The sequence below is a fragment of the Eretmochelys imbricata genome, chromosome 6 (genome assembly GCF_965152235.1).
Source record: "Eretmochelys imbricata isolate rEreImb1 chromosome 6, rEreImb1.hap1, whole genome shotgun sequence".
Classification (NCBI taxonomy): Eukaryota; Metazoa; Chordata; order Testudines; family Cheloniidae; genus Eretmochelys; species Eretmochelys imbricata.
In genome coordinates this window covers 60,950,445-60,976,168 of record NC_135577.1, presented here as the reverse complement: position 1 = coordinate 60,976,168, position 25,724 = coordinate 60,950,445, and the positions used below count along the sequence as shown (strand labels likewise).

Here is a 25,724-nt window from a genome sequence, read left to right as displayed (position 1 = left end):
CATTTTGAGTACCTCGTGCTGCCTTTTGGTCTCTGTAACACCTCCACCATGTTCCAGCATTTGGTTAATGATATCTTCAGGGAGGTTCTGAACCAGTTTATCATAATCTATCTAGATGACAGTCTTATTTTTTCAGAAAACCAAACCTTGCATCACCAGCATGTCCAGTTGGTACTTGAATGTCTTTGAGCAAATGGCTTATATGGGAAGCCTAAGAAATGTGAATTTGATCACACTGCTGTGGACTTCTTGGGTTATACCATCTCTCCCAGTGGAATAAGTATGGATCCCAAAAAGGTTTCTGCAATTTTGACTTGGGCAACTGCCAAGAGCATCTGTGATATCCAATGCTTTCTAGGATTCGCCAGCTTCTACAGATAATTCATCCAAGGATTCTCAAAAGTGGTGTTTCCAGTTACCCAACTGCTACAGAAAAACTCCACTTTCAACTGGACACCAGAAGCCCAACTGGCTTTTGATTGGCTGAAGAAAGCATTTACTTCTGCCCCTGTCTTAGTACACCAAAATGCATCTAAACCGTTTTGTTGTTGAAACAGAGGCTTCCAATTACGCATTCAGGGTAGTATTATCTCAGTGATGTGGTCCTCAAATGACCTCCATGCTTGTGCCTTTTATTCTAGGAAATAGACACCTGAGGAACAAAATTACCAAATGTACAATAAGGAATTACTGGCCATCAAGGCTGCATTTCAGGAGTGGCACCACCATCTAGAAGGTGCGCGCTTTCCAGGCAACGTGTTCACAGATCATAAAAACCTAGAACATCTCTGAATGGGCACAGCCCGCAACCAATGTCAAATATGTTGGCCCCTTTTCCTTAGTAGATTTAACTTCGACCTGATCTACCAGCCCGGAACCCAAAATGGTGAACTCAGTGCATTATCCTGCAAGGGGGAGTTCCTAGATAAAGGGGATAATCCTCTTGAACCTGCCACTATATTGAAAGCCCTGCCATTTTGTGAATGTGCTCCAACGTTGATCTTTTGGCCTTGTAAACTCCTCACTGGTCAGTGATCTCCTTTCAGTGAAATGGATGTCAGCCAATTCTGACCTAAACTTCTCAGTCAAAAACAAGTTACTCTGGTTCAAGGATCGCCTTTATCTCCCTGATGGATCACCCCATCTAGCTGTACTCTGGCTATGCCACAATTCCCTGCTGGCAGGCCATTTTGGGTACTGAAAGACAAAGAAGCTGATCTCTCACAATTTTTGGTGGCCAAAACTATTCTCCTCCATCAAATCTTTACATTGCTTCCAGGGACACATGCAGCTGGATGAAGACCCCCACTGCCAAACTTCTGGGTGTCTGGATCCCACTTCCACCCATATCTCAACCTGGGGCCTTGATATCATAGACTCATAGAAGATTAGGTTGGAAGAGACCTCAGGAGGTCATCTAGTCCAACCTCCTGCTCAAAGCAGGACCAACCCCAACTAAATCATCCCAGCCAGGACTTTGTCAAGCCAGGCCTTAAAAACCTCTAAGGATGGAGATTCCATCACCTCCCTAGGTAACCCATTCCAGTGCTTCACCACCCTCCCAGTGGTGATTAGGATATTTCCCTAATATCCAACCTAGACCGCCCCCACTGCAACTTGAAGCCATTGTTCCTTGTTCTGTCATCTGCCACCACTGAGAACAGCCTACCTCCATCCTCTTTGGAACCCCTCTTCAGGTAGTGGAAGGCTGCTATCCAATTCTCCTCACGCTTTTCTCTTATGCAGACAAAATAAGCCCAGTTCCCTCAGCCTCTCCTCATAAGTCATGTGACCCAGCCCCCTAATCATTTTTGTTGCCCTCCGCTGGACTCTCTCTAATTTGTCCACATCCTTTCTGTAATGGGGGGCCCAAAACTGGATGCAATACTCCAGATGTGGCCTCACCAGTGCCAAATAAAGGGAAATAATCACTTCCTTCAATCTGCTGGCAGTGCTTCTACTAATGAAGCCCAATATGCCGTTCGCCTTCTTGGCAACAAGGGCACACTGTTGCCTCACGTCGAGTTCAGGATCCTGACACAGGGAAGAAAGGAGAGCAGCAGACTACGGACTTTGACTCCAACAGGGAACTGATGGGCAGGATCCCCTGGGAAGCTAATCATAGAATATCAGGGTTGGAAGGGACCTCAGGAGGTCATCTAGTCCAACCCCCTGCTCAAAGCAGGACCAATCCCCAACTAAATCATCCCAGCTAGGGCTTTGTCAAGCCTGACCTTAAAAACTTCTAAGGAAGGAGATTCCACCACCTCCCAAGATAAGGCATTCCAGTGTTTCACCACCCTCCTAGTGAAAAAGCTTTTCCTAATATCCAACCTAAACCTCCCCCACTGCAACTTGAGACCATTACTCCTTGTTCTGTCATCTGCTACCACTGAGAACAGTCTAGATCCATCCTCTTTGGGACCCCCTTTCAGTTGAAAGCAGCTATCAAATCCCCCCTCATTCTTCTCTTCCGCAGACTAAACAATCCCAGTTCCCTCAGCCTCTCCTCATAAGTCATGTGTTCCAGTCCCCTAATCATTTTTATTGCCCTCCACTGGACGTTTTTCAATTTTTCCACATCCTTCTTGTAGTGTGGGGCCCAAAACTGGACACAGTACTCCAGATGAGGCCTCACCAATGTCGAATAAAGGGGAACGATCACGTCCCTCGATCTGCTGGCAATGCCCCTACTTATACAGCCCAAAATGCCATTGCACTCCTTGGCAACAAGGGCACACTGTTGACTCATATCCAGCTTCTCGTCCACTGTAACCCCTAGGTCCTTTTCTGCAGAACTGCTGCCTAGCCATTCGGTCCCTAGTCTGTAGCGGTGCATTGGATTCTTCTGTCCTAAGTGCAGGACTCTGCATTTGTCCTTGTTGAACCTCATCAGATTTCTTTTGGCCCAATTCTCTAATTTGTCTAGGGCCCTCTGTATCCTATCCCTACCCTCCGGCGTATCTACCTCTCCTACCAGTTTAGTGCCACCTGCAAACTTGCTGAGGGTGCAATCCACACAATCCTCCAGATCATTTATGAAGATATTGAACAAAACTGGCCCGAGGACCGACCCTTGGGGCACTCCACTTGATACCAGCTGCCAACTAGACATGGAGCCATTGATCACTACCCGCTGAGCCTGACAATCTAGCCAACTTTCTATCCATCTTATAGTCCATTCATCCAGCCCATACTTCTTTAACTTACTGGCAAGAATACTGTGGGAGACCGTGTCAAAAGTTTTGCTAAAGTCAAGGAACAACACGTCCACCGCTTTCCCCTCATCCACAGAGCCAGTTATCTCGTCATAGAAGGCAAATAGATTAGTCAGGCATGACTTGCCCTTGGTGAATCCATGCTGACTGTTCCTGATCACTTTCCTCTCCTCTAAGTGCTTCAGAATTGATTCCTTGAGGACCTGCTTCATGATTTTTCCAGGGACTGAGGTGAGGCTGACTGGCCTATAGTTCCCAGGATCCTCCTTCTTCCCTTTTTTAAAGATGGGCACTACATTAGCCTTTTTCCAGTCGTCCGGGACTTCCCCCGATCGCCATGAGTTTTCAAAGATTATGGCCAATGGCTCTGCAGTCACATCCGCCAACTCCTTTAGCACTCTTGGATGCTGCGCATCCGGCCCCATGGACTTGTGCTCGTCCAGCTTTTCTAAATAGTCCCGAACCACTTCCTTCTCCACAGAGGGCTGATCACCTCCTCCCCATGCTGTGTTGCCCAGTGCAGTAGTCTGGGAGCTGACCTTGTTCGTGAAGACAGAGGCAAAAAAAGCATTGAGTACATTAGCTTTTTCCACATCCTCTGTCACTAGGTTGCCTCCCTCATTCGGTAAGGGGCCCACACTTTCCTTGACTTTCTTCTTGTTGCTAACATACCTGAAGAAACCCTTCTTGTTACTCTTAATATCTCTTGCTAGCTGCAACTCCAGGTGTGATTTGGCCTTCCTGATTTCACTTCTGCATGCCCGAGCAATATTTTTATACTCTTCCCTGGTCATTTATCCAATCTTCCACTTCTTGTAAGCTTCTTTTTTGTGTTTAAGATCAGCAGGATTTCACTCTTAAGCCAAGCTGGTCGCCTGCCATATTTACTATTCTTTCTACACATCGGGATGGTTTGTCCCTGTAACCTCAATAAGGATTCTTTAAAATACAGCCAGCTCTCCTGGACTCCTTTCCCCCTCATGTTATTCTCCCAGGGGATCCTGCCCATCAGTTCCCTGAGGGAGTCAAAGTCTGCTTTTCTGAAGTCCAGGATCCATATTCTGCTGCTCTCCTTTCTTCCTTTTGTCAGGATCCTGAACTCGACCATCTCATGGTCACTGCTGCCCAGGTGGCCACCCACTTCTACTTCTCCAATTCTTCTCTGTTTGTGAGGAGCAGGTCAAGAGGAGCACGGCCCCCAGTTGGTTCCTCCAGCACTTGCACCAGGAAGTTATCCCCAACACTCTCCAAAAACTTCCCGGATTGTCTGAGCACTGCTCTCCCAGCAAATGTCAGGGTGATTGAAGTCCCCTCCGAGAACAGGGCTTGTGATCTGGAAACTTCTGTTAGTTGTTCAAAGAAAGCCTCATCTACCTCATCCTTCTGGTCTGGTGGTCCACAGCTAACACCCACCACGACATCACCCTTGTTGCTCTCACCTCTAAACTTAAACCAAAAACTCTCAACAGGCTTCTCTCCGGTTTCATACTGGAGCTCTGAGCAATCATACTGCTCTCTTACATACAGAGCAACTCCTCCACCTTTTCTCCCCGGCCTGTCCTTCCTGAACAGTGTCTACCCATCCATGACAGTGCGTCAGTCATGTGAGTTACCCCACCAAGTCTCTGTTATTGCAATCATATCACAGTTCCTTGACTGTGTCAGGACTTCCAATTCTTCCTGTTTGTTTCCCAGGCTTCTTGCGTTTGTGTACAGCAGGGGCGGGCAAACTTTTTGGCCTGAGGGCCACATCGGGTTTCTGAAATTGTATGGAGGGCCGGCTAGGGGAGGCTGTGCCTCCCCAAACAGCCAGGCATGGCCCAGCCCCTGCCCTCTATCCAAACCCCCTGCTTCTTGCCCCCTGACGGCCCCCCCAGGACTCCTGCCTCATCCAACCCCTCCTGTTCCCTGACGGCACCCCGAGGACCCCTGTCGCATCCACCCTCACCTGCTCTCAGGCCCCTGAACGCCCCTGAGCCCCCCGGCCCCTAACTGCCCCCCTCGCTGCCCCATCCAACCCCCTCCTCTCCTTTCTGACTGCCCCCCTGGGACCCCTGACCCAGCCAACCACCCCTTCTCCCTGACCACCCCCAGACTCCTTGCCCCTAACTGCCCCCACCCCTAACTCCCCCCTGACCCCATTCAACCCCCCCTTTCCTTCCTGACTCCCCCCCCCAGGACCCCTGCCCCATCCACTCCCCCTGCTCCCTGTCTCCTGACCGTCCCATCCAACACCTCCTCTCCTTCCTGACTGTCCCCCCCGGGACCCCGTCCCCATTCAACCCCTGTTTCCTGCCCTCTGACTGCCCCGACCCCTATCCACGCCCCTGATCACTCCCTGGAACTCCCCTGCCCTCTATCCAACCCCCCGCTTCCACTCCCTTACCGTGCTTCCTGAAGCACCAGTGGCTGGCAGCTGCGCCACGCTGTGCAGCACAGAGCACCACATCAGGCCGGGCTCTGCAGGACCGCTGCCCAGAGCATTGCGCTGTGCAGTGGCGTGGCTCCGGGGGAGAGGGGACAGCCTCCCGGGCCAGGAGCTCAGGGGCCAGGCAGGATGGTCCTGCGGGCCGGATGTGGCCCTGGGGCTGTAGTTTGCCCACCTCTGGTGTACAGGCACCTAAGATAACTAGCTGATTGCCCTACTTTCTCAGTATGAATCAGGAGGCTTCCCCTGTTGCACCCTCCTCTTTGTGTTTCCTCCTGGTATCACACTTCCCCACTTACCTCAGAGCTTAGGTCACCATCTCCTGGCAAACCTAGTTTAAAGCCCTCCTCACTAGGTTAGCAAGCCTGCCTGCGAAGATGCTCTTCCCTCTCTTTGTTAGGTGGATATCATCTCTTCCTAGCAATCGTTCTTCCTGGAACAACATCCTATGGTCGAAGAATCCAAAGCCTTCTTTCCAACACCACCTGTGCAACCATGCATTTACCTCCACAATTCGATGGTCCCTACCTGGGCCTTTTCTTTCAACAGGGGGGATGTACGAGAACATGACTTGCGTCTCAGACTCCTTTATCCTTCTTCCCAGAGCCACGTAGTCTGCAGTGACCTGCTTAAGGTCATTCTTGGCAGTATCATTGGTGTCCACAAGGAGAAGTAGGAAGGGGTAGCAGTTAAATCAATAAATAGATTTAATCACTTAGGGCTGCACTTCTTCCCCACTTCTTAGGGCTGCACAGCTATACTGATCATTGTCAACCTCCACGCCAAAATGGTGCACTTTTTGCCTTGTCAGAAGATCCCAACTGCACAAGCAATGGCTAACTTATTTTTCAACCACATCTTCAAGCTCCATGGGTTATCAACTGAGATTACATCCAACTGTGGGCCACAATTTGTCTCCCATTTTTGGAGAGAATTGTTCAAACTCCTGGAAGTCACCCTACACATTTCCTCTGCCTACCACCCCCAGATGGATGGACAAACAGAACGGATAAGCGAAATTCTAGAAAAATGTCTTCACTGCTTCATCAACATGACTGGATCAGGCTCTTGCCTTTTGCCAAGTTTGCTTACAATAACTCCGATCACAAATCAATCTGCCAAAGTCCCTTCTGTTTCAGTTATTGCTTCCAGTCCTGATTTCATCCATCTGTACCGCCAACCTCCCATGAGACCCTGCGGCCTCCAATTTGGTTGAACATCTCCACCGCATTCAAGAGGAATTAAAATCACACAAACTCAGCCAAAGAGGACTACAAACAGTACTCTGACCTCCATCGACAGGATATGTCTCTCAGCTCAGCACTTGGACACCTCCCGACCCTCAAGGAAACTAAACCACTGTTATCTTGGCTCATTCCAGATCATTCAACAGATTAACCTCATGACCTTCAAGCTCCAGCTACCACGTACCATGAGTGGATACATCCAGTATTCCACGTTTTCTTGTTAAAAATATGTGGATAACTTATTTCCTAGATACACACAACCACCTCCACTCCCAATCTCAATTCAGGAGCAGAAAGGATATGCAGTGGCACAGAATTCCCCCAGGAGTAGCAAAAGGCAACCTCTCTCTGCAACAGCTCCCTCTGCCTGCCAAATTATGGAACAACAATGATGCATCTCAGGAATGCACCTATTCTGCAGGCCAGAGGAAACACGTTATGACTGCAGCCGTCAAAACCTTGGTGGGCTGTGGGCAGATTATACAGAGGACTATGCAGCTAAAATTTTGTATTTCACAAAGATGTATCTATATATGTGTAGATTAAGAAATATGAATAATCAAACATAATTTAAAGTAAAAGCAACCTAACCTAGAAGCATCAAAGAGCAGGGCACAGTTTGGACTGAGGTAATGACTTATACTGTATCTGGTGCTTAGATGCTACAGATCTAGATCTGCACATTAAAAATACCATAGGACAGACAGACAGTGTCTTCAAAATGAAGGAGGAGAGATCTCTCACTAGGTTTGATTGGTTGTGCGGATATCCTTGAGATATATAATGTGGAAAAATGCTCAACAAAAATGTTTAGTAACATAGCTGATGGCAAGGGTAATAATTTTGACACTCTCTCTCTCATACAATCTTCAGACGTTCCTGATCCTCCAGAAGCTCCCAAGATCATCAATGTTGGAGAGGATTACTGCACAGTGCAGTGGCAACCCCCTAAATATGATGGAGGCCAACCAATACTAGGTAAGAGTTGCTAAAAAGACAGAGTCCTCCGCAGACTCATCTATACCAGTTACTGGCCCTTTAAAATGAGACCTGGGGCCTTTACCAGCATATTCATACAGAAATCAGATATGCTGACTCTTAAAACTGAGAGATGCACACAACTCATTCTCAAGCTATCGGAATCCTTTAATCTTGGGGGCATAATGCCTTGTATCTGCCCCATCTAAATCAGGGACATGTTTCACTGACAGACTTAAGTCTGTGTTTGGACAAGGGCACAAATGGGAATGTCTAGTGTCAAGGCAGAAGGAAACTAAAGTCAGACATTCCCATTCCACACTCTGAAACTTTGCTGAAGTCTATACTGTCTGGACTTGCTTGAGTTTCCTTGTTTCGGCACAGTACACCCTTTATGAAGCCCCATGAGAAGCACTGTAGCTATGGATGATCTACTATATTCCTCCCTTTTAACTCCTCATACTATATTCTAGGAGAGTAGAGTTTGTATTAGATCTTTGTTTTTTCCCAAAAGAAAGGAGTAACTTCTATAGGAGTCACTGGTACCCTGTGCAGGAATAACAGGACCTGCGAAGTGTCCACTCCAGCCACCAAGGAGTTAATAGCTTAAACTATTAGACGTGAAGAAACACACCAGCAGTTGCCATGTTGCTGTTATCAAAAGCTCACAAAATAGTTTGAAAAGGTCACACCAATGCATCCTATGAAGTGAGCTGTAGCTCACGAAAGCTTATGCTCAAATAAATTTGTTAGTCTCTAAGGTGTCACAAGTACTCCTGTTCTTTTTGCGAATACAGACTAACACGGCTGCTACTCTGAAACCAATGGTTCAGTTATGTGGAGCTGCTTTCAGTTGGGTCAGGTCATTTAAGTATTGTTTTCAATCCCTAATTAAAGTTTTAGCTAATATCATGTCAAGGATTTTGCTATCAGCAAAACTAGAACAAAAACTGCAAATACTATGTTTAGTGACAGTTAAGGTTGCAGCAGAATTCACTCTTTTCATTGAAACCCTTAAAAGTATGAAAATAAGAAGTTAAGGGGAAAGATTTGTGCATTCCCTTCCATTTTCATATTGCCCACAACATTATCTTTGATGCATTCCAAAACTCCATAAGGCTTTCATGTCCATCTCCAATAGATAACAAAAAGCAATACAACTTCATTAAACTTACACTCGCTAGCACAAAATCTTAAGTAACCTCATATGCTTTTATATCAATAGATCAGCACGTTTGACTGTCATGCTTTCCATGTGTTTGGAAAGTTATTCTGCCTTAACACTGTAGAGGTCACTGATACTACTATCACTGTAGTTTTTGTTTACTAATTTCCTAGGTTTTTATGGTTTTGATGTACAACAGTGGATAGCTTCCCACAGTCAGGTGAGAAATGGAGCAGAACGTGCCTGGGAATCAGAGGGAGAAACTGTGTTGCTGAAGCTGCTCCTGACTACATTGATACTCCTGAAGAGTGAGAGAGACTGAGGTGTACATCAGAAAATTATTTGTTTTATCCCCATTGAGAAGTTTTTAATATTTTATCCCCTTTTAAAAGTTACTGAAAGTAAGTACACCATGAGAAACCCTCCATGTTTAGAACTGATTACATAATCTATCAGCTGGAAGAAACCTCCGTGAAGAAGTCTGTGTCATCACTCGCTTCTAAAACCCTCCAAAGTCTTGCCTGGACTTCTGAAAATTGGATACAGCCAGCAGCAGCTGCAGGGTGTGTGTGTCTATATTACACTATGCAGTGTAGTCGTAGCTGCTTCGGTCCCAGGATATTAGAGACACAAGGTGGGTGATGGAATATGTTTTATTGGACCAACTTCTATTGGTGAGCGAGACAAGTTTTCGAGCCACACAGAGCTCTTCTTCAGGTCTGGCATTACACTAGCAGTTTTATCTATATGGATCTCCCATCCCCGCCAGTATGAAGCATGCCACTCAGCTTGCCAAAATGCCCATGTGAAACACCTGCTGGTATGATGGCTGCCATCTTGGCCAACAATAGGGAGTGAATCAGTGACCTCCAGAGGTAAAAACATGAGTCTTTATACCTTATGCTAAAGAGCCAGCCTCTCAAGCTGAGACCTGTCATAGACTCAGCCTCTGTAGATTAAAAACAAAGCGGGGGAGACCCTCTGACAGCAGGAATCCGGGCTGAAGGGGGAGCCGCAGCCTGCCCTGCTCTGACAGAGTGGGAGTCTGGGCTGAGAGCCAGAGCCACAGCACACCCTGCTCTGACAAGCAGAGCCCGGGCTGACAGCTGGAGCCCGCCTGGAGATGACAAGGGGAACCGCAGCCTGCCCTGCCTGCTTTGCCAGTGGGAACCACAGCTGCAAGGGGCACTGCAGGGCTCTTCACTAGTCCCATGAAGGGCGATCTTAGCAACTGCGAAACGTCAGACATCTGTTGCATGTTTTTTTCCCCCAAGAACTTAAAAACATTATCAGCAAGAAACAGCGAGAAACAGCTTATATGAGAAATGGATCGTTTTGTGACAAAGGTACAAATGTGTACAACACAAGCCAAAGTGAGGGCAGAAGTGGAAGTTCCAGCAAAACGTAGAAGACAAAAATACGACAAAGCTTATTTCAAACTGGGCTTTACATGGTGCTGGTCCAGCGATGCACCAAGGCCTCAAGGTGTTGTAGGCGGCGATATACTGGTAAATGACAATATGTGGCCCTGCAAGCTATGCATCTCATTACCAGGAAAAAAAAAAGTTGTTGAAGTCTAAGCACTGTTAACATGAATGCTACTGAGGCTTCTTACCATGTGGCTTTGTGCATTGCCAGAGCTGGTAAGCTGCACAACGTAGGTGAGAAACTACTACTTCCAGCTGCAAAGGATATGTGTGGTGATGATAAAAGAGAAAGCAGCATCACAGCTAGACGTAATCCCACTTTCTAATGACACAGTTTCACACCGTATTGCGGAGATGGCCACTAATATAAAAGAGCAGCTCCTAAAAAGTATTTGTCAGAGCCCATATTATTCAATTCAGATAGAGGAGTCTACCGATATATCAAATGCTACACAGCTACTGGTTATTGGTGGTTATCTGAGTTTCATGAATTAATACACTGGGTACCTAAAGCCCTCATTCCTTTTTTATCCACCTACCTATGCTAGTCAGGCTTCTCACTATTAACTGCAATGAAAACAAAGTATGGCTCCCGGCTTTCTGTTGAAGATGACTTATGTCTCTTCCTTTCTACACTGCAACCCTGAATTCCACTACTTTGTACAGCAAGGAAACAAACACACCCCTTCCACTGATAAGATAGGGCTGATTGATATTATACTGAATTAATATATCATTATTTGGTGTCATGTTTCCTAAAATGTTTGTGAAGTTTTATTTTAGCTGCTTCCATTTGTACTGTTTTTGAACTTAAAATTAATACTTCTGAAACTCCTACTGATCTATAATTGATCAAATCTTTACATTTTTATTATTTTTTGCAACATATAGGATTTTCAGTTTGTTATATTGTTTTACTAAACTATGGGGAGGCGTAGTATTTTTTTCATAGCTCACCGAGTCTAACTATGTCAAATTTTGAGAACCCTGCTATATAGGATAACCCCAGCTGATTTAGTCACTCTGAAAGGTAGTGTGTTGCTGTGGATAAGACTGGGATTTATCATGTTAGGGTATGTCTACACGGTGCCAACTGGCTTGTGCTATGGGGCTGTTTAATTGCTGTGCAGATGTTCGGGCTCAGGTTGCAGCTGAGCTCTGAGACACTCCCACCTTGTAGGGTCCTAAAGAGAGGGCCCCACCTGGAGCCTGAGCATCTATACCGCAATTAAACAGCCCCTTAGTCTGAGCACTATGAGTTTGAGTCAGTTGGCGTTGGCCAGCCACAGGTTTTTCATTGCAACGTAGACATAGCCTAACATGACAAACCCCAATCTTATCCATGGCACCACACAGAATGACTAAAATCAGTTTGGGTTGTCCTATCTCTACAGGATAAACCATGACCCTCTCCGAAAGCCAGGGATAGAATCCAGGATTGCTGATCACCAGTATTCTACTACTGACTAGTGTACCTATCCTTAGAGACCTGAGTTATGAGCCTAAGGTGGCCTTGCATAAGATCTCTGCTAACGTATTTTTAAAATGGCGGGGAGTCTTCAGCAGCGATTCCCTAACCATCTTCTAATTTCGGGTTTATGGGGTTAGTCAACAATAAGGGTATTGAATTGCATTGGAATTTAAACAAAAGTAGGAAGAGGTGAGATTTTAATTATTGGTCTTGTCTTTCCAAGACCAGGAAGTTTTCCTGTACACTACATGGGTATTTACTAAATCTCTCTCACTCGTGTTTCTTTGTCTCCAGGAGTGAGTGACAGCGCTCAAGCCAAAACAGATTTATCATCAAATTAATTCAGCAGGTTCATCTTGGAGCTAATATTTACTATAATTACTAAAAAGTTATAAAATCCTCTACAGACAAAAGCTACCAATTTATGATTGATAGTCTAGCACATATAGGGCAACAACGTGGACAAAGAACAAGTCCCAGAGTGTGTCAGATTTCTTGGAGAAGCAGACAAAAAATGAGCAAACCAGTGAAAAATTGCCAAAGGGGGTGATTTTTAAATTCTTCTTATTCTCTCTGTATCAATTCATTTTTTTAAAAAAACACCATGAAAAATTCAAACAGTGCTCAAAATTTATATTCAATGTTTTATTTTTTGCCATGTCAATAAGATTTTACAAAACAAAGGTTTGAAGTTCTTGTTAAAACTGAACTTTGTAATGCAACCTTAGCTAAAGTGCAACCAGTGCATAATAAACAACTGAAGATTTTAATGGGAAAAGTTGACAGTGGTGTTAGGCTGTCTTGAGTAGCTCGTAGGTGTGAGTGCCAACCTCAGGGCAGACTGTCAAAAATCAGGGCACAAACCCCAAACTAGTTGTGAGTTCTATACTTAGATTTCACCAACCAAATAATAAGTGTGAACTCCTCAAGCACTACAGCAGCCTGAACATGGAGTCTCAGATAGTCCCCTTCAGTACTCCAGTCTATTTTACCACCCAAGCAAACTTGCCTTTGTGACAGATGGTCCCTTATACCAAAAATCACAACAGTGTTCAGGTTACTCCCAATCCCAAAGGACCAGACACTTATCCCAGTTCAGTTGCACCTTAGACCTCACACCAATGATAACATTTGTAGCCAATCCTATAATTAACTAAAGATTTATTAACTAAGAAATAAGAGAGTTATTTACAAGGTTAAAGAAGGTAAACATACACACACAAATTAGTTACAATCTTAGGTTCCAAAATGTAGTAGAAGGTGCTGTGATATGCAAGCTTTCTATGTCCTGTAGAGCTAACCAAGGCTAAGCAGATTGGGGATCCCTTGCTTATGCTTAGAAACTACTGCCCTCTCTAAATTCCAAGCAGTACAATGATACAGGGATTCTCATTCCCTTCCCCCATAGTTCAAACTGATGGGACAAGTATTTGCGCCTGTCTCCTCTTCATGGGGGTGTGTGGGACTATCCACAAAATCTTTGTACTTTGATGTTTTACAATGGCTCCTTTGGTTTCAATGGGTCTTCCTGTGTGCGAGACCAGCACATCACATTAATTTAAGATTCTTTCCCATTTGGTGAAATTTCCCATTTCTCATCTGTCATTGTTCCATGAGGCCTAGGGGCCTTGGTATAAGCTGGCATCTGTCTCCCAGCGTCAGAAGTGAAAAATGTCAGGGGAAGTCATAATAATAGGATGTCACTCAAACCAAACTAGAATGATAATATTTGTTCTTTTAAATTATCTTCCATGCAAGAATCTCAATGCATTTCATATACAAATTATGTGGGAAGATTCATATAGTTTAAGGCCAGAAGGGACCTTAGTCAGAGGTCATTAATTTTCACCCTGTTACCCCTACATTGAGACCAGTAACATGCATTTAATAAAGCATAACTTGTGTTTGGTGAAAGCACAACTTCCAGAAAGTTATCCAGTCTTAATTTGAACACAAGAGATGGAGACTTTACCACTTTCCTTGGTAATTTGTTCCAATAGTTAATTATTCTCACTGTTAAAATTTTTTGCCTAACTTCTAATTTGAATTTATCTGGCTTCAGCTTTCAGCCACTAGTTCTTGTTATGCCTTTCTCCACTACATTAAATAACCCTTTAGTGCTTGATATTTTGTCACTATGCAAGTACTTATATGCTTCAGAGTAGCAGCCGTGTTAGTCTGTATTTGCAAAAAGAAAAGGAGTACATGTGGCACCTTAGAGACTAACAAATTTATTTGAGCATAAGCTTTCATGAGCTACAGCTCACTTCATCGGATGCATTCAGTGGAACAGAAACACCCCTATTCAATGACTCCCCCTCACTGATAACTACTTTTTCAGATCTGTCAGCTAGCCAGTTCTTAATCCATTTAACATCTATTGATATTGCATAATACTAATTTTTTAATCAGGATGTAGTATGGTACTCAGCCAAACACCTTACAGAAGTCTAAATATATTAGATCTATGCAGTTACCTTTTTCAGCTGAACTTTTAATTTAATTTTTTAATTAATCTCTTTTAATTTTAATTTAAAAAATTAAATCAGATTGTTTGACAAAACCTATTTTCCACAAAACCATTTTGATTGGCATTAATTATATTCCTATCCTTTAACTCTTTACCAGTTGAATCCTGTATCAGCTTATCCAGTATTTTGCCCAGGACTGATTTCAGGCTAACCTGCCTAAAGCTAGCCAGGTCATCTTGCTTGCCCTTTTGAATAGTGGAATAACATTAACACACTTCCATTCTTCTAAAATTTCCCTAGTATTCCAAGATTTATTAAAAATTAACACCACCAGGCCAGAGATCTCCTCAGCCAACTCTTTTAGGACTCTTGATGAAAGTTATCCAGGTCTAATGAATTAAAAATGTTTATTCCCTACTAAATGTTGCCTAACATCCTACTCTGTACTAATGGGCTGGAAAGTACTTCATCATTCTCATATGATATGAGTACATCATCCAAATATAGAAAAGAAATGTTTACTGAACATTTCTGTCTTTCCAGCATCATTATTAACAAATTTACTATCTCTATCTGGTAATGGGCCTACACTATTTCAAATCTTTACCTTCACATGAGGCGCTCATGCCTTAATTGGTTCAGTGATTAATGAAGAATACTTGTTCCCAAGCCATGTAATGGGTCTAGAGAGGGCAGATAGGAACTCTGCACTTTCTCAACTTTGTTTACTATTTTTACATACTATATATAATAGAATACTATTATTGTATAGCATCGAGAGTGTGCTAGGTGCTTAACAACAAACATAGAAAGGCGTCCGCAGCTCCAGAAGAGCTACAATTTAAATTTCCAATGTGATCAAACAAATCAAGATGTCAAATAGTAGAGGGGGAACAGAGCATGGAAGGTGGAGAGCAACAGCAATTTAGTTATGTGCACATCCTGGCGATTCATTTACAATTATATTTCTCTCTCTCTCTCTCTCTCTTTTGTTTTAAAGAGGTTTCTTATTGCCTTTTATTTGCTTACTTGCCACTCTCTCTGGCTTAGGACAATTTGACTGAAAAGGGAAATATAGTAATAGAAATGGTAAATTCCAGCAATGTGGGTTTCCTTCCTTCCACTGTTGTTTCTGTTGAGAAGGATGGTGACATCATATTCCTTCTCAAAAGCTCAGGCAAATTTCAGGTCTTAGAACAGAGAAATCAAATCTGATGACAAGAACTAACGGCAGTGTAGAGTGGCTACTACTGGGCCCAGCAAGACTCTGGAGCACAGGAGATAGATAGTACTGGATCCCACCTAGATCCCCAGAGAGGAGGCTCTGAAGTGCAAACTCAGGAGTGTTGGGCCTGGATTGGGCCCCTCCATACAGTCAGAAGGATGGTTTTCCTTTTCCTTCAGAAAATTATGCTGTCTCAGCCACTTCTAATTCTTGTACATCACAGAAATTTTTTTCATTCATAGGATACATCTTAGAAAGGAAAAAGAAGAAGAGTTACCGGTGGATGCGGCTGAACTTTGACCTTTTGAAGGAGCTGTCATATGAAGCCAAGCGAATGATTGAAGGTGTTGTTTATGAGATGCGGCTTTATGCTGTGAATTCCATTGGCATGTCCCGGCCTAGCCCCGCCTCACAGCCCTTCATGCCAATTGGTGAGTTTCATCACATGGTACTGTATCTCTCTGACCTCAAAGAAACAGATAAATGAACTCTCACTTTCTCATTCCACCATCTCTAAAAAGAAAAAATGTTTACTTTTTTGAGACAGCTAACTAGTCATTTGATATTTTCTCTCCCTTCCATACTTCTCACCCTTTTTTCTTTAGAGAGACAATGTGGGTGAGGTAATATCTTTCTCTGGCCAACTTCTATTGGTGAGAGAGAGAGAGACAAGTTTTCAAGCTTACATAGAGCTCTTCTTCAGGTCAAACCTTTTTTCTTTGTCATTTTTCTCTTCTCTTTCCCCCATTCCCTTCCCTGGGGAGCACAGAGATTCTAGTTTCATGAAATTGCTGATGAATTTCTAGCTGTTATAATTAGAAGTGTGAGAGCCAAGGCCGGATCTGGAGAGGAGAGGGAACTAATTAATAGCATTTTCCCAGCCCCTCTCAGCTTCCCCTATTCCCTTATGGGTGCAAATATCATAGTATCCCTCCTCCTTTAATCCTAGCCCCTTCCAGAGCTACAAGGCTAGTTGATTAAGAAAATATCCGAGGAATTATTTTCTATAAATAATTCCTCTCAACCCAGCAGTACAGTGTCTTCAGCAGTCCCTGAGCTGGGAGCAAACTGTGTGAGTCTCCAGGAAGCCAGCCATTGAGGGCTTTAGAAACAGCAGTAACAAAAATACCAATTGCTGGAGTCTGAAATGACTAAAGTGGCCCAATCTGCAGACTGTAGCCAGGGGGAACAGTCTTCTGAAGGAGACAGTGTGAAAGCAAAAGGCCATTGCAAGGGGCCAGGAGGGCAGGATGAACTGCAAGAGGGGTCTGTTAACTCTGGACTTCAGTCACCCAACAGTTGGGCTACGGAGACAGAAGGGAAGCAACAAGAGCCATCAAGAGGAGCTACTGAACAAAAAGGTCCAAAGTTTTCATGGAACAGACAGAGATTTACTAGATTAGGGATAAAGCCTGAGCCCATTGCTTCAGAGAATAGTATTTGGGTTTGCGGTATGTTTTGTATGGTCATGTGTGCTGCTAATTACCTTTTCCTCTTGTGTATGGTGCCCAATCTTTATCTCATTTTGAAAATGAAGGCTGTTGATGAAATGCAGCAACAGCAAGGAACTGGTTAAAATCTGATTTTTTTAATAGCAGTAATAAACTACAATGCTAATAATATAATCTAAATCTATTAACAGTGTACTAAACTGTACTGAGCTTACAGCATAATTGATATATTTAAAGCAATATTTAAAATGTTTAAAATATTTCAAAGCTGTTCAGTTTATGATATATACATATTTGGTATGGCAAAAATAATTTATTTAAAATGTGTTCTGCCATACCATATAACTTAAGTGAATGAGCCACTGTACTAATACTTTGGTACACAGTTTACATCCTCTCACATGTATTAGGTTCTCTGCAGTCCTTTTATGAAATGTGTCCCAAATAGAGTATTTTTTCCACAAGGGATATCAAATGATAGAAATGCACAATCTGCAATTCCAACCTTCAAGTAACTCCGCAGAGCATGTGCCCTGGGGATATCCTACTTAAATATCTATCTGGATGAAGAAGGGATCAGATAACAACAGCTGGAAAACTTCTCAATACAGTGTTTCAGCCATGCAATATGTGACTTTAAGCAAGTTCACTTTCAGCTCACATTTTTGAATTATGGTTTTGGTACTGGTACCTAAATCTAAGTTTTGTTTTCCTGAGGCCTATTCAGGTTTCAGAACTCTTTAGCAAGACTTTTCTTTGTTTTTTCAAACTAGTAGAAAAGAAGCACACCCAAAGATAAGATGAAACACTAGGACTGTATTTAACTGCTGTTCTTGCTGAGCTATGAAGTGCAGAAGACTCACAGGGCAAGAAGCCCCTGTTCTGAGGGGGCATACTGATAAATTTAGCAGAAGTGAAACCCCTGACACCAAAATGTTTTTTCTCATGTTTCTATTTCTATTGCACAGACCAGATCTAGTTGCACTTGTAAATAAATATGGATACTATGGGCCATTTTTACCACTGGGGTAAGCCAACATACCACTACTGAAGTAAAATGTGTTACACCAATTTGTGCCATTGATGAATTTGGCCCTGTCTATGTGAATTTTACCTGGTAATAGTCAAGTCATAAATGCAGTATACAAATTGTATAGATATTGTTTTTTCCCGTTCCCCTGCTCTCCTCAGCTGAAAAGCTGATTCATTTCTCCAGAGCTCTAGTCTCTTCATCAGCTTTATCTATAAAGGAACTTATGCACAGCAACTGCTATCTAGATAGACTTCATATGTTACTGTACAAGTATCTTGTATTCCTCCTTGTCTGGGTTTTAGTCACTGACTCTTCCATCGAGTGGAGCGACAAAGGTTACATTTTAGAGCTGGGGTTTGATATGATTCTATATCATTTTGACCTCCAGCCCGCCCCCCCGCTTAGTAATATAATTCATACACTGATCACTCCCTGTATATCTACCATGTTCTCTCACTTATAATCCTATATCTCAGGATTTTACTTTCTACTTATTTTCTTTTAGCTCCCCCAAGTGAACCAATTCACTTTACAGTGGAAGACATCTCTGACAGCACTGTTACCCTGAAGTGGAGACCCCCTGAACGGATTGGAGCAGGGGGACTAGATGGCTACAATGTGGAGTACTGCAAAGAAGGATGTGAGTAAGCCCTAGTACCACATTATTGATTGAGCATTATCAGTCAGAACAGAATAACTAAAATATCACCATAACTACTACAGCTTCACAACAGCAGCACTACAAATAAGTACATCCAGCATCATTACATTAAAGCTTACCACTAACAATGGTGGATGTGATCCCAATATAATTATCAAGCATTGCCACATTTACTTCAGCATTCTCATAGTACCATGATATAATCATGTCAACCATAACATTGTTGTCACACCATCATCTTCACAATTATCATCACAAACAGTACTTGCATTTAACCACAGTATTGCCAAAAGACTCAGTGCATCACTGCAATCATCATCTTAGCATTTCTGTAGCATCCAACCCAAGTCAAACAACCCATATCATCTCTACAGACAACACATTAGCGATGTCTTTTTGTTTTACGTATGTACAACAACCAGCATTTTGGGGTCCTGGTCCTTGACTAGGTGCTACAGTAATACAACTAAACTAAACTAAATAAGTAAGTAAACACAAGGCCTGGTCGACACTAAAACTTAGGTTTACCTAGCTCCATTGCTCAGGGCTGTAAAAAATGTTGCACCCGCAGCACCATAGCTAAGTGGAGCTGCTTCTCTGCCCCCATCCTCCCCATGTAGACATGCCTAGGCCATGGATTCTTCTATTGACCTAGCTACTGCCTCTTGGAGAGATGGATTATCTTCGTCCACAGAAAAACTGCTGCTGTCAATGTAGGAAGCATTTGTACTAGGGCTGTCAATTAATCGCAGTTAACTCACGTGATTAACTCAAAAAATTAATCACAATTAACTGCAGTTTTAATTGCATTGTTAAACAATAGAACACCAATTGAAATTCATTAAATATTTTTTAATGTTTTTCTACATTTTCAAATATATTGATTTCAGTTACAACACAGAATACAAAGTGTACAGTGCTCACTTTATATTATTTTTATTACAAATCACTGTAAACATGATAAACAAAGGAAATAGTACTTTTCAACTCACCTCATACAAGTACTGTAGTGCAATCTCTTTATTGTGAACGTGAAACTTATAAATGTAGGGTTTTTTTTTTGTATAACTGCACTCAAAAAAAAACAACCCCAATGTAAAACTTTAGAGCCGACAAGTCCACTCAGTCTTACCTCTTGTTCAGCCAATCGCTAAGACAAACATGTTTGTTTACATTTATGGGAGATAATGCTGCCTGCTCCGTGTTTACAGTGTCACCTAAAAGTGACAACAGGTGTTTGCATGGCACTTCTGTAGCTGGCATTGCAAGGTATTTACGTGTCAGATATCCTAAACATTTGTATGCCCTTTCATGCTTCCATGCTGATGACGTGCATTAATAAAAGAATGCGTTAATTACATTTGTGACTGAACTCCTTGGGGGAGAATAGTATGTCCCCTGCTCTATTTTACCCACATTCTGCCATATATTTCATGTTTTTGCAGTCTCAGATGATGACCCAGCACACATTGTTTGTTTTAAGAACACTTTCACTTGCAGATTTGACAAAACACCAAGAAAGTACCAATGTGAGATTTCTAAAGATAGCTATAGCACTGGACCCAAGGTTTAAGAATCTGAAGTGCCTTCCAAAATCTGAGAGGGACAAGGTGTAGAGCATGCTTTCAGAAGTCTTAAAAGACCAACATTCTGATGCGGAAATTACAGAACACGAACTACCAAAAAAGAAAATCAACCTTCCGCTAGTGGTATCTGACTCAGATGATGAAAACGAACATGCTCTGAATGGTCCGCACTGCTTTGGGTATCGAACAGAACCTGTCATCAGCATGGACGCATGTCCTATGGAATGGTGATCGAAACATGAAAGGGACATATGAATCTTTAGCACATCTGGCACGTAAATACCTTGCGAGCCAGCTACAACAGTGCCATGCAAACACCTGTTCTCACTTTCAGGTGACATTGTAAACAGGAAGCAGGCAGCATTATCTTCTGCAAATGTAAACAAACTTATTTGTCTGAGCGATTGGTTGAACAAGACGTAGGATTAAGTGGATTGGTAGACTCTAAAGTTTTACAATGTTTTATTTTTGAATGCAGTTTTTTTGGTACATAATTCTACATTTGTAAGTTCAACTTTCATGGTAAAGAGATTGCACTACAGTACTTGTGTTAGATTAACTGAAAAAATACTATTTCTTTTGTATTTTATAGTGCAAATATTTGTAATAAAAAATAAATATAAAGTGAGCGCAGTACACTTTGTATTCTGTGTTGTAACTGAAATCAGTATATTTGAAAAAGTAGAAACCATCAAAATATTTAAATAAATGATATTCTATTATTATTTAACTGCATGATTAATTGCAATTTTTTTTAATTGCTTGTGTCAGGGTTCCCTCCCCACTCTGAACTCTGGGGTACAGATGGGGGACCCGCATGAAAACCCCCTAAGCTTAATTCTACCAGCTTAGGTTAAAAATTTCCCCAAGGTACAAATTCCTCCTTGTCCTTGGACGGTATCACTGCCACCACCGAGTGAGTTAGACAAAGATTCAGGAAAAGGACCACTTGGAGTTCCTGTTTCCCCAAAATACGCCCCCCAAGCCCCTTCACTCCCTTTACTGGGGAGGCTTGAGAATAATATACCAACCAAATAGGTAAACAAGATGAGCACAGACCAGACCCTTGGGTTTTTAGGACACCAGAATCAGATTCTTAAAAACAGAACTTTATTATGAAGAAAAAAGTAAAAGAAGCACCTCTGTAAAATCAGGATGGAAGGTAGTTTTACAGGATAATAAGATTTAAAACACAGAGAAGTCTCCTCTAGGCAAAACTTCAAAGTTACAAAAAAACAGGAATAAACCTCCCTCTTAGTATAGGGAAAATTCACAAGCTAAAACAAAAGATAATCTAACAGATTTCCTTGCTTTACTTACAATTTTTGTAATCTAGATGCTTATTTCAGATAGGGTTTTAGGAGATGGTTTTTCCTGCCCTGGTCCCTCTCTGTCCTGGAGAGAGCAACAAAAACAACACAAACAAAAAACCTCCCCACACAGATTTGAAAGGATCTTCTTCTCTTATTGGTCCTTTTGGTCAGGTGCCAACCAGGTTATTTGAGCTTCTTAACCCCTTGCAGGTAAAGGAGGGATTTTATACTAACCGTAGCTGTATGTTTATGACAGCTTGACAGCCCTAATTTGCACTACAGCGCTACAATGGTGTAACTGCAGCGCCACAGCTATGTCACTGTAGTGGTTCTAGAGTAGACATACCCTTAATTAAATACCACAGTTACCCTAATCTTACTTGATACCATATGTCTATGGTTACCAAAGTATTACTGCAGCAAGTCTAGAATCCTCATATATCTTCACAACATCACCATTATCATGTCATCAAATCAACTACTGCAGCAGCATCATAATCATAATCACCACAATCATTGTAGCATCAACATGGAATAATGGAATACAGAATCTTCTCTGTTACCAATCACCACTGACAAAGCAGCTGTATCTCTTAAGGTCACTGCAGTACCACGTTACTATATGGTGATGCCATGTAATCTGTATTAGGTTCTTCTAAAGTGTCTATTCACTAGTATCTATTCACTAATGACAGGTTACAGAGTAGCAGCCATGTCAGTCTGTATCAGCAAAAAGAAAAGGAGTATTTGTGGCACCTTAGAGACTAACAAATTTATCTGAGCATAAGCTTTTGTGAGCTACAGCTCACTTCACTGCAGAGTTACCAGAATCACTGTTACATCATCACAGCATGACAACAGTGCTATTAGTATCATGACTTCTATGCTGTTAATATTACTGAAGAAGCAATAGAAATTCTGTCCTCCTACTGTCATCAACTTGTACAAATGCAGAAAAAAATGAGGTGATAAATTCCATTATTTGCACTATTGTTGTTAGAAGCATGTTTCTGTCACCATAGTATCCAAGTACCATATACATAGTTAAGGGATATATCAATTTCAGGAAAGAATTAACCTAACTCACTGCCTCCCTGTTAGAGCCACTCCCTTCCACTTTTATGAAATCAGTTGCAAAGAAAGCCCTCAACAGTCATCACTAAACTTCCTGAAGACACAGTCCTAAAGAAACTAGAGGGAACTTTAGTTTAGAAAGTTTGTATTATTTTAAAACAGAAACCCTTTTCTTACAGCTACAGAGTGGGTTCCAGCTCTTCAGGGCCTAACTGAGCGAACATCTGCACTCATTAAAGATCTGGTCACCGGGGACAAACTCTACTTCCGTGTCAGGGCTATAAACCTGGCTGGTGAGAGCGAACCAGCTCTAACCAAAGAGCCTGTTACCATCCAAGAGATCCTGCGTGAGTATCTGGAGTGAACAAGTATCACTTATCTATTTCCTTCAGGACAATTCTAATAATGTCCTTTAATGGAAAGTATGCAGTGTTGTTGTAGCCATGTCAGTCCCAGGATGTTAGGTGGGTGAGGTAATATCTTTTATTGGACCAACCTCTGTTGGTGAGACAGACAAGCTTTCCAGCTACACAGAACTCTTCCTTAGGTCTGGGAAAGGTTCTCAGAGCATCACAGCTAAATACAAGATTGAAGAGATACAATGTGTGCTAACTACTTATGCTAAACTAAGGGACCATCAGGGTGAAATGGCCCGTTAACACCCCGGTAGTAATAGGACAAAAAGGGGGGTTAGTGGGTTAACAGATTGTTGTAATAAGCCATAAATCCAGTGTCTTTATTAAGACCATGATTTTTTAGTCTTTAGCAAAGTTAGGAATTTAAGCTCCTAGGTTTGTCTTTTGAAAGTGACAGGTTTCAGAGTGGTAGCCATGTTAGTCTGTACAAATACTCCTCGTTTTATTGAAAGCATGCATATTTCCTTTGAGGATGGGGAGATAGGTCAGATATAGAGTGATCTCTTTGTGAAAAGTGTTCACCCACAGTTAATACAGTGTTTTTGTCTTTTATACTTTTCCTGTGTGAGTTCATTCGAGATCATAGTGATTTTCTGGTTTCACCCACATAGTTGTTATTGGGGCATTTAGTGCACTGAATGAGATAAACCATATGTTGTGATAGGCATGTATAGGACCAATGGATCTTAAAAGGTGTGTTGTGAGGGGTGCTGATCATTGTAGTAGTGGAGATATGTCCGCAGGTTTTGCTTTTGTTTTTCTGGTGGGATCTGGTGCTACTTTGAGTTGGTGTGTCCTTGTCTATGGGGAGGCTGCTTCTGATGATGAGCTTGGTCTTCAAACAGCCCTCCAACCTCTCTGGGTGAAACGAGACAATCACTATGCTCTCAAATGAACTTACAGAAGAAGAGGACAGAAGACAAAAACACTGTATCACCTGTGGGTGAACAGTTTTCAAAAAGCGATCACTCCATATCTGACCTATCAGCCCCATCCTCAAAGGAAACCTGCACAACATTTTCAAAAGATGAGCCTGGGAGCTTAAATTCCTAACATTGCTAGATGCTATGGCCAGGTCTACGCTACACACTTACTTCAATATAACTATGTCGTTCAGGGGTGTAAAAAATCCACACTCCTGAGCGATGTAGTTATACCAACCTTAACCCCCCATGTAGACAGTCCTAGTCAACAGAAGAACTTTTCTCACCGACATAGCTACCATCTGTCGTGGAGTTATTAAGCAAACAGGAGAGCTCTCTCCGATCAGCTTAGAGCATCGTCACCAGACAGTGCAGCCACACCAATGCAAGTTTGTAGTGTAGACCTTCCCTAAAAATCATGGTCTTAATCAAGACACTGAATTTATGGCTTATTACAACAATCTGTAACCCACTAAACCTCCTTTTTGTCCTATGAAACAGGGGTTTTAATAGGCTACTTCACCTTGAAACGTCTCTTAGAATATGTGCTAACTACTTATGCTAAACTATTTGTTGGCCTTGTATTTAGCTGTGACACACTGAGTACTTTCCCTAGACCTGAGGAAGAGCTCTGTGTAGCTTGAAAGCTTGTCTCTCCTAACTGAGAGGAAATTCTGGGATTGGTAGGGTACACACTCTCTTTAGGGTGAGGACAGTGAGCAGGCATTCTCTCATTTGAGTATAACTCTGCCCATATTCCAATACTTGACAGTTCTCTCAAGTTGGTTCTGAACTATTCATTTCCTAATTCTGGAAACATACAAGAGAGATAACAGGATCTGGACCATAGTCAGTATATTTTTATTCATATTTCAGTTTTTAAAATGTTTACATTTTGCTTCCTGAAATGGTTGTCTCAAAGTCTGACTAAGAGATGCTTTATTTATTTATTTATTTATTTTATAAGAGTATTCTTGAAATAGATTGGTATGTTAATGACAAACATTCACACTCCTGCAAACTGAGGCCAAGGACTCTCTGGATAAAAGCTGTTATCTGCACTTGCATGTCCTACTTTGTTGATTACCATCCTATCCACCACTCAATAGCAATAAGTTTTAATTCATTTGACTGCAGTCCAAAAGATATTAAGAGCTGTTAACTGCCCATTCCTCACTCTTGACTCACACAAGATGCCTACCAGAGTCCCACTAGTGTAATGAACTAGAGTTACAGAGCATCCGAAAACTAGACAGATATAAGAACGAGTACTCCAAATCCAGGCTTACAAATTCATTCTATAGATAATTGATATGGATAAGGGAAGGAGAAAAGGTAAGACAGAGTATGCAAGTGTCAAGGTTCCTTCCCCACTCTGAACTCTAGGGTACAGATGTGGGGACCTGCATGAAAGACCCCCTACGCTTATTCTTACCAGCTTAGGTTAAAAATTTCCCCAAGGTACAAACTTTGCCTTGTCCTTGAACCATATGCTACCCACCAAGCATTTTAAACAAAGAACGGGGAAAGAGCTCACTTGGAGACATCTTCCCCCAAAATATCCTCCCAAGCCCTACACCCCGTTTCCTGGGGAAGGCTTGATAAGAATCCTCACCAATTGGTACAGGTGAACATAG

The 25,724-nt window shown here is 42.4% G+C and overlaps 1 protein-coding gene across 1 annotated transcript in view; it reads left to right on the top strand.

Annotated features, from left to right (window-relative positions):
• The window catches only part of MYBPC3 (myosin binding protein C3), a 136,288-nt gene that overhangs the window by 74,192 nt on the left and 36,372 nt on the right, over positions 1-25,724 (top strand). The window contains exons 25-28 of the mRNA XM_077819970.1: positions 7,767-7,871; positions 15,873-16,061; positions 18,620-18,754; positions 22,928-23,095. Coding sequence (XP_077676096.1) covers positions 7,767-7,871; positions 15,873-16,061; positions 18,620-18,754; positions 22,928-23,095 — 597 coding nt within the window. The remainder of the gene's footprint in view (positions 1-7,766; positions 7,872-15,872; positions 16,062-18,619; positions 18,755-22,927; positions 23,096-25,724) is intronic.